The sequence below is a fragment of the Myxine glutinosa genome, unplaced genomic scaffold, assembly GCF_964187855.1.
Source record: "Myxine glutinosa unplaced genomic scaffold, kmMyxGlut1.1 SCAFFOLD_1109, whole genome shotgun sequence".
NCBI classification, from domain to species: Eukaryota; Metazoa; Chordata; class Myxini; order Myxiniformes; family Myxinidae; genus Myxine; species Myxine glutinosa.
This window is the reverse complement of record NW_027617204.1, coordinates 70678-80755: the sequence shown is the minus strand read 5'-3', so window position 1 is coordinate 80755 and position 10078 is coordinate 70678. Positions and strand designations below refer to the sequence as shown.

Sequence of the window (10078 nt, the reverse complement as noted above, 5' to 3'; positions counted from 1 at the left end):
AACAACAACAACAACAACAACAGCAACGGCGGCGGCGTGCACAGGGAGTGCGCGTCCTCACTCCGGCTTGGTTGGTAGGGGGTGTTGGGAGGGCATGAGGCCTTCCCAACGAGCCGCCATCGAACATGTGCTCGACGGGGTTACCAAATAGGGGCTCCCTGTCAGCTCCTCGTCAAGGACGGAGCCCGGTAACCCCCGCACCCAATGGAAGCGGCGGACCGGTCCCATCTGGGGCGGAGCCAACCAGCCGAGGGCGTGTCACTCCCCGCTGAGCATGCGCAGGAAGAGGGAGGTGACGTCAGATGCGCGCTGAGCTTGGAGCAAGCAAGACGTACCCTCCGAGCGCTTTGAGGCCTCCCTGCATCTCTTGGACCGTGCTTGATCCTGTCCCCGAGCCAAGGTGCACCTTGTGCTATCGAACTACCTGTCCTTCCCTGCCATCAATCCCTGTGTAAGTCAGCCTTGTTCCGTTTGTCTGTGGTCTGTCTGGGATAAGATAAGGCTGTAATTAAGTGCCTATCTCTTCTGTGTCTTTACCTCACTACCTTGTAATCTACCCCTTTTCTCCACCACTGTAATTACACCCTCCTCCGGAGGTCTTGAGAACTGTACCCCCTTGCGTCGTTTCCTCTTTCCCAGTCGTTGTGTCCTTTCCATCATTGATTTAGCATAGCGCGATTTGGTCAACGTCTGGGTGGAATCGGGGTCTAGTCGGGGAATAACTGTTAGGTCGCGGTAATACACCACCGCTCGGTCAAAAATAACATCTAAACCGCGTCCGTAACATTAATTTCTTCCATATACTGTGATTACAACGAAGTGAAACCGATCAGCAGCCCATCAGTATCATATAAAGCAATAAATAACAAGGCTTCAGCTTCTGAAAGCTTAAAACAAAGTGTACTTCGCCGAGTGACGAAAAGTAGGCGTAGGCGTAGGCCTCGGCCCTACCTATCCAGTTGTTGTGTTTCCGTTGTGGCCATGATCTCAACAAATGGCGTAGGCCATGTGGCGTAGGGTAGGTCATGATCAGCACCCCCCCCATTTCGTTTGACCAACTCCTGCATCTGCCACCGTTCATGATTATCAAAGTAGGCTTTACCCTGTTCACGATAAGGCAGAAATCAGTGAGTTGTATACGAAGAGATAAAAGGATGGCATTGACTTCGAGACGGTACCTGATATTTTCAAAAGTATATCGTAGCGTTGTCATTTAAGTAGATTGCAATAAATACGTTGTTCATATACGCACTCTTCATTCTCATCTTTCTTCCTAACTCTTACTCGGACAAGGAAATCCCCTATGCCATCCATAATGGTACACTCTATCCATACACCACATCCTCCCTTCCGTGGATGTTCCACGGGTTTCGGCTAGTATATATATATATCTGTGCAGCATCTGTCCTGTCCTGTCTTGTGTTGTGTTGTCACTGAACTACTTTCTCAAACTTTTGTGAAATCGTACCAAACTTCTGGAATGCACATATCTCTCCCGTCGGTATGTCCGAAGGGTATTTTATTTGAAAAATTTTCCAATTTTTTTTTTTTGGGGGGAATTTTTTTGGGAATTTTTTTTTTCAACTTCAATTTTTTATAAAATGTGATATCACGTATATTACAAATACATTTGTGCAAAATAATTGTTTGAATTATGATTGGTTTAAACCATAACAAAAAGGCAACTCGGGTACAGTCATCGATATATTTATTTGTGCAGCTAGTAAGGGAAACATATGAAAATCTGTTAACTAAATTGTTACCAAAAAATTTCTTCACCAATATGTTTGTAAAGGTGTGTAATAACATGTGTTAAAATGTTGAAGGTCAACTCCCGTGGGAAACCCAGAAAAAAAGCTGTTGAATTCGGGTACCGAAAAATTATTTTCGAGAATTTTTCTATTTTTTTTAATCGGCCCTTAAGTAACTTATGAGGGGTCAAATAAGGGTTTTTCATGATTCTGAGTTGATTGTTAACATTTATATTTCACCACAGACACTCCTTTGTGGAAAAATAATTTCTAAATATATCTCATTTTCTACTTTGCAGGACATGGAGTCTAGCAATATGGATGAAGACGTTACTCCACCTGTGCTCAATTGCTTCATCTGTGCACGCTCGGATACACCAGCTGAAAGGCTCATACAGGCAACTCCAAAGGGATACTCAACTTTATTGAAACAAGCAGAAACTGTCGAAAATGTTACTGTTGTGGAACGTATGAAGGAGGCTCAAAAGGAAGGAAAACTGAGGTACCACCAGAAGTGTAAAAATGATCTGCACAACAACTTTGTTGCAACCACCAAGAAGTCAGCTCAAGCATCAAAGGCAGAGAAAGAGTCATCAAAGTTGAAGAGAAGACGCACTATTTGTGAGTTCAGTTCATCAACTGGCTGCAGTTCTAGAAGATCACAGTCAGTTGACCTCCTGTATAAGGATGTATGCATTCTTTGCAACCAACCAGCCCAGCTCTACAAAAATAATCCAGCACAAGCTAGAAAGAAATACAGAGTGCCAAATAATTTGACTGCAGATACACTGAAGGCAAGCTTGCTGAAGACAGCACGGAGTCGCGGGGATGACTGGGGCACTGAAGTCACTGGACGCCTGGAAGGGATCAACGACTTGGTAGCAGAAGAAACACTGTACCATTTGCGATGCAAACTTATGTTTGCGAGAGGTGACAGTTTGTCCAAGACTGATGAGGAAGGAAAAAGGAAGAGAGGACAGAGGAGTATTTATGAGGAGCGAGAGGCAGTTTTTATTGAATTCTGCGAATGGTTAGACTCAGAATTAGAGCATGGGGTAATGAACATGGACCAAGTCCATGAAAAGCTGCAGGAGTTTGATCAGTCACCAGAGAAGAGCCTTTCTTATTCAAAGCATTGGCTAAAGATAAAACTTCTAGAGAAATACGAAGACACCTTGTATTTCACAACACAGGAAAGAAGGGCAGATGTACTCTGTCTCAAAGATGGCACCGACAATATTCTGCGAGCGCATCATGCTAATCTTGACCATGGAGATGAGAAGATTCAGATCATAAAGACGGCACTCAAGTTCATATCCAATGATATTGCCTTGATTGATTTAGGTCCAAAGTCATACCCCACCACACACAGTATGACTGACATCGATAGTCAGCTGACACTTGTTCCTGCAAGCCTTCAGATGTTCTTGAGACCGATTGTCAAGACAGACGAAAGAGTTGCCGTTTGGGGGCAGAATTTTATTAAGGCCTGTCGACCTCGGTCTGGAGTATTGCCACACCAAATGGGGCTTGCCATACAACTTGATCATAGATTTGGGTCAAAATGGATGCTCAACAAGTTCCACCGGCTGGGATACACTGAGTCTTACACGGAGACACAAAACTACAAATACTGCTTCCTTAATAGTAGGAGTGGAGATGATGTTCCAGATACTTCTGGCACTCTTGACACCATTGTGGAGGAAACCGATGAACAGATCAATGATGAGGTTGCGGTTGATGCTGCGCTTGAGGATCAATCAGTGATGACAGCCAAAGTGCCAGCCAGTGAAAGTGAATTGTCAAGTAATGATCAGGTGGTCTTTATGGAGGTTGGGGAAACAAACAATGCAGTCACTCAGTTTGTTGGAGACAATATAGATTTAAACATTGTCTCTATTCACGGAAACACTCCCTTTCACTCAATGGGTTGGATCGAAGTCACCTCTCCGGCACCACCTTTGCCAGATCCACAGACAACAGCAGCTTTCCCCCGGGTGAAGTTGAAGGCACTCGACAAAGCTAAGATCCTGAGAGGAACTGAAGTAAAGATTATTCCATTTACGAACAGGAAACAGATAGGAACGAACGCGATCATGTTTCTCCCCCTCGCTGAGCTTTCCTCCTCCCTGGCTCATGATCAGCCACTCCTCACTCCAGGTGACACACTCTGGGCAGCGGGGTGGGTGATCAAAGCCAACGATCCTGAGTTCCCACACTCCAACTGGAATGGCTGGATGAAGAGAATCCATGCTAATGATGCAAAGCAGAGCACACAGATCGAGTTCCTCCCAGTTATTGAAGGAGACCCTAATGACCTCAACACCATCTTCACCACTGTGAAAGAGTGCATAATGGCGCGCTGGGGTCGCTATAGTGACCTTTGATCTTCCGATTTGGCTGAAGGCTGTGAATATAATAAAGCAGGCAAATCTACCCGTCATTCCAAGGTTGGGTGGTTTTCACCTGCTGAAGTCTTATCTTGGATCAATGGGTAACATCATGGAAGATTCTGGACTACTAGATGTGATCCAGTTGATCTATCCTGGAAGTACGACAGCCAACCACATCATGGATGGAGGATGTTTTGACAAGGCAATCCGTGTTCACCTCCTCATCGATGCAGCCATCTATCAACACATCATGAAACTTGCCTTCACTGAGGAGGAGCATGGTGACATGAAGACCTTCATGGAGAAGGTGGCTGATGGGAAGATGGGAGCCAGACACTCAGACCCAGTAGTGCCAGTGTTTGAGCAAAGGTTTGAAGAAACCTTCAAACGACTCGCAAAAGGAGGAAGAACACCTGCACTCTGGGTGGAGTACCACCACATGCTAGATGTGATCAAGGTCTTTATCAGAACCGAGCGACTTGCAGACCACAATGGGCATCTGTCCTGCATTGTTACCAAGATGCTTCACATCTTTGCCGCTGCAGGCCATCATCAGTATGCCAAGGGCGCACGGCTGTACTGTCAACTCATGAATTAACTAGAAACTTTGCCTGCTTACAAAGACACCTTAGAACGTCTCACTGCCCACGGGAACCACGTTGTCCGTTACTCAAGTCATGAGTGGTCCGGCACATGGTGTGACATTTGCATTGAGCAGACATTAATGAAGGCAGCCAAGTCACAAGGTGGACTGAGCAGAGGAAGAATGAGAAACAGTTTTTCTGGCCACAAATGCTGGGTGCTCACCCTCAGTCACCTGTCTGATGTCAACCGGCGGATGGAGGAGGACGTCAGTAAACATGTTCCAGTCCACAGAGACCTTGCCAAGACACAGATGAAGCGAGATGCAGAGGCAGTTGAACTTGTCCTAAAATGGTTTGAGGAGATCAAGCCATTCGACAACGATAGAGACAAGGAGTTGCTCGTGTCTTTCTCAACAGGATTCACAAGCACTGGAGATGACGCAGTCAATGCTGAGAGAGCAGCTGAAGTTGGGATGGAGATGCAGATCAAGCTGGATGGACAGTCAGTGACGTCGACCATGGATGTCAAGTCAAAGATAAAAGCCCTGTCATCACTAAGAAAATTTCCCTTGGTCAACGAGAAAAAGATTCACCTTGACACACTAAAGTTGTTCAACCGACTGATCATTTTCGCCCAGCGGGATATGACAGTTGAGACAAGCTTACAGTATGAGCTGACTCCCTTCCCATTGTCCCTGTTCAGCAACAAAGATCAGAAGATGAACAAGGCAAACAAGGCAGACTTTTCAAATACAAGCCTGAAGGCGTTAACTGATCCACTTGACTTGACTAACCAACCCTGCTGCACCCTCGTAATTGATGGCGGATGGCTTGTCTACATGGTGAAGTGGGAACAACGTCAGACCTGGCAGGAGATCGCCAACAGTTACCTGAGCTACGTGCAGTATCTGGGCCGCTGCTCCCAGAAGATCATTGTGGTCTTTGATGGCTACAGCAGATCACCAAAAGATCACGACCACATCCGGCGTACCAAGAATTCCTGCTGTAATCTCCAGATTCGACCGGATATGTCCAACTGGACCCCAAGAGCAAAGTTTCTGGACAACACTCATAACAAGAGTGAGCTCATCCACCTTCTCTCTTCAACCTTCCGAAAACATCACATCACTGTGGAGCAGTGTGACAATGATGCTGACACTTCAATTGTGAGAGAGGCATTGGCTGCTGCTTCAGATGGCTCTGTTGAGGTCAGTACCATTTGTGTCTTCAGTTAGTATAACTATTGGATGGAGCCCGGGGGGAGATGGGGTAATTTAAAAATAAGAGAATTCACACTGTTGAAAAGTTAAATCTGTTCTTGAACGGTTCATTATGCTTTGTACATGTTGTTATATTTTCAGGTGCGGGCAGAAGATGCAGACGTGCTGGTAATGCTGGTGCACCATAGCTAAAGACAGCCACCATCCACTCTTCTTAACCACATCAAACGGCTCTTATGACGTCCGAAAGATCAAAGAATCTCTCTCCGAAACACAGAAGAGCTACCTGCTCTTCTGTCACGCCTTCACGGGGTGTGATACGGTTTCTGCAATCGCTGGTCATGGGAAAACAACTCTATTTGCCAGGTAATAATGATAATACTACTATTACGTCGGCAAATAATACTAATACTAATAATAATAATAATTATAATCATTGTCATCATAGTATAAATGTTAAAAATAATAATAATTTTATTTCTGTTTTACATTATACTTTACTTGACATAGACCTGGTGCTTTTTTTTAGGTTTTGCGAAGGGGACGCGGATGAGTACATCGACATCTTCCTTGACACAGAAGCCACCAAGGAAACAGTGATTCAGGCTGGTACTGCGATTTTCAAGTACATTTACCATGGACGAGATACTACATTGGGTGAAATTCGGTACAACATGTTCTCAAGGAAGGCAGCGGCAGGAGTGATCAAACCAGAGACTCTACCTCCAACAGAGGGTGCAGCTGCACAACATTCACTCTGTGCCTACCTGCAGACCCGGGACTGGATCCTTCTACAGAGCATGTCTCTGAACCCCAGTGACTATGGATGGACAATAGGTGTGCATGGGTATGAGCCAGTTCCAACACTGGACCCCACGGCTCCTGAGGAGCTATTGCAGTTCACGAGCTGTAATTGTCATGGAGATTGCAGCAACCGGCGATGCAGCTGCAAGAAGAATGGGGTCACGTGCATCTCGGCCTGTGGAGTCTCTAATGGCATTACATGCAGAAACTGCAGTCATGATGTTGTTGAGTCTGAAGAAGACATAGACAATGACTGTTGAAACTTCTGACATTGTGAATGAGAAATAACTCTTGAGTATTATATATGTATGTGAAATAAAAGCTACTTTGTGTGTAAATGTAAAAGTGAAAATATAAATGTTAACAATCAACTCAGAATCATGAAAAACCCTTATTTGACCCCTCATAAGTTACTTAAGGGCCGATTAAAAAAAAAAAAAAAAATTCTCGAAAATAATTTTTCGGTACCCGAATTCAACAGCTTTTTTTCTGGGTTTCCCACGGGAGTTGAACTTCAACATTTTAACACATGTTATTACACACCTTTACAAACATATTGGTGAAGAAATTTTTTGGTAACAATTTAGTTAACAGATTTGTGAAATATCTCATAAAATGCCCTTACTAAGCTTCTGTCCTGTGTTGTGTTGTGTTGTGTTGTGTTGTGCTGTCACTGAACTACTTTCTCAAACTTTTGTGAAATCGTACCAAACTTCTGGAATGCACATATCTCTCCCGTCGGTATGTCCTTAGGGTATTTCTTTTGAAAAATTTTCCAATTTTTTTTTTGGGAAATTTTTTGGGGAATTTTTTTTTTTTCAACTTCAATTGTTTATAAAATGTGATATCACGTATATTACAAATACATTTGTGCAAAATAATTGTTTGAATTATGATTGGTTTAAACCATGACAAAACGGCAACTCGGGTACAGTCATTTATCTATATATCTACACATCTGGGCAGTGTCTGTGTTGTCACTTAACGACTCCCTCAAACTTTTGTTTCCGTGGTTGTGAAGTGTTTTTAATAACGTTGTGGTGGTTTTGAATCACGTGGTGGTGAGGTATTTTGAATTATGTGGTGGTGAGGTGTTTTTAAATGATGTGGTGGTGAGGTGTTTTTAAATCACATGGTGGTGAGGTGTTTTTAAATCACATGGTGGTGAGGTGTTTTTAATTATGTGGTGGTGAGGTGTTTAGAATTAGTTGGTGGTGAGGTGTTTTGAATTACTTGGTGGTGAGGTGTTTTGAATTACTTGGTGGTGAGGTGTTTTAAAATGACGTGGTGGTGAGGTGTTTTTAATTTCGTGGCTGAGGTGTTTTTATTACGTGTTTTATGGCTGTGAGGTGTTTTAAATTACTTGGTGGTGAAGTATTTTGAATTACGTGGTGGTGAGGTGTTTTTAAATCACATGGTGGTGAGGTGTTTTTAATTATGTGGTGGTGAGGTGTTTAGAATTAGTTGGTGGTGAGGTGTTTTGAATTACTTGGTGGTGAGGTGTTTTGAATTACTTGGTGGTGAGGTGTTTTAAAATGACGTGGTGGTGAGGTGTTTTTAATTTCGTGGCTGAGGTGTTTTTATTACGTGTTTTATGGCTGTGAGGTGTTTTAAATCACATGGTGGTGAGGTGTTTTGAATTAATTGGTGGTGAGGTATTTATAATTACGTGGTGGTGTGTTTTTAATTATGTGGTGGTGAGGTGTTTAGAATTAGTTGGTGATGAGGTGTTTTGAATTATGTGTTGGTGAGGTGTTTTGAATTACTTGGTAGTGAGGTGTTTTGAATTACGTGGTGGTGAGGTGTAATCGTCCCAAACTTCCAGTCTGCACCTACCCCTCCCCCCTATGTATGTGCAGAGGGGTTCTTTCTTGAAAAAAAAAACATTCAACCGAAATCTTCAACCTAAATTGCCTATAAAAATGTAAAATCACAAAACACAACAAATACATTTGTGCAAAGTAATTGTTTGTATTATGATTGGTGAAAATCATGATAACACAGCAACTCAGGTACAGTCATTAGCCTCAGCTAAAATAAGCCCGTTCCTCAGTATCGACAAGCTAATATATATATATATATATATATATATATATATATATATATATATATATATATATATATATATATATATATACATACATACATACATACATACATACATACATACATATATATACCTATCTATCTATCTATCTATCTATCTATCTATCTATCTATATATATATATATATATATATATATATATATATACGTAGTGTGTTCAAAAAGTATCCGACCTTTATTTTTCGTGCGTAAAAAAAAAAGAAGAAGCTAGGGAGGCGTTGAATAGGTGCACGTATGTCGGCGATCCTAATGCGCACGCGTGAATTTTTTCCCACCTGCAGAAGCTGTCATTCGACGGCAGACCGCCGATGAGTGAGGACATGTAAGTGAGCGCCGTCGGATTTTCGTTTTTGACAAAATGACGGAAAAACTTGAACAACGCTACTGCATCAAATTTTGTGTTTTTTGGCCTCGGGGATGTTGGATGCTTCCATTGTGATGACTGCAACTTGGTTTCTGGGTCGTACCCATAAACCCAGGACTCATCGCCAGTGATCACTGTGTTGAGGAAGCTGGGATCATTGTTCACAGTATTGGTACGTGTCCTGTGCGAGGATCGCTGTGTGTTCACAGCATGTCCTGTGCGATCTCCAAACGGAGTTGCTTCTGCTCAATCGTTAGCAGCTTTGGTACGAACTTTGCTGAGATTTTCCTGAAGCCCAAATCCTCCTTCATAATGGAATGAACGGTGTTGAATCTTGCGGATCGTTTCCACTTGGGAATCGCCAAGCTTTACACAAAATTTGATTTGATATATATTAGGGTGGTGCTCAAAATAATTAAAAAAAAAAATTTACTGGGACATGGCTTTATGTTGTTCCTTTTGTTCCAAAATGAAAAGATACCAAATATGAAAGCAATCTGATTTTATTTAGGGGTGCCACATCAGCCTTCAAACTAAAGGTGTCTACAAAACTTTTCTATATATGGATCGAAAGCAAAACCAGAAGTTTGTTTTATGAAAATCCACCCTCCACTCACTTTCTTTGTATTCTAGCAAACACAAGTTACAATAGCTGCACAAATAGCACTATATTGCTATGAAAACTCAAATTCAATGATAACAATCCAAATGTTCAGTTCATAAAATGAAGAGAAACCATATCACATAATATTAAAAAACCCAAATATAATGAGAAATGTAACTCCTATTTCTGGGCCTGTTTCACCACTGTTGCCTTCTTGGCATCGGGGTACATCTTCCTGTGAGCAGCAACAAC

The 10078-nt window shown here is 42.6% G+C and overlaps 1 protein-coding gene across 1 annotated transcript; it reads left to right on the top strand.

Moving 5' to 3' along the window:
- Positions 1-4620: 4620 nt before the first annotated feature.
- On the top strand, positions 4621-7179 carry LOC137439863 (uncharacterized). The gene is made up of 3 exons (XM_078769091.1): positions 4621-5936; positions 6090-6314; positions 6478-7179. The coding sequence occupies exons 1-2, from the start codon at positions 4869-4871 to the stop codon at positions 6138-6140; spliced, it is 1119 nt and encodes a 372-aa protein (XP_078625217.1). The 5' UTR covers positions 4621-4868; the 3' UTR covers positions 6141-6314; positions 6478-7179.
- Positions 7180-10078: the final 2899 nt, after the last annotated feature.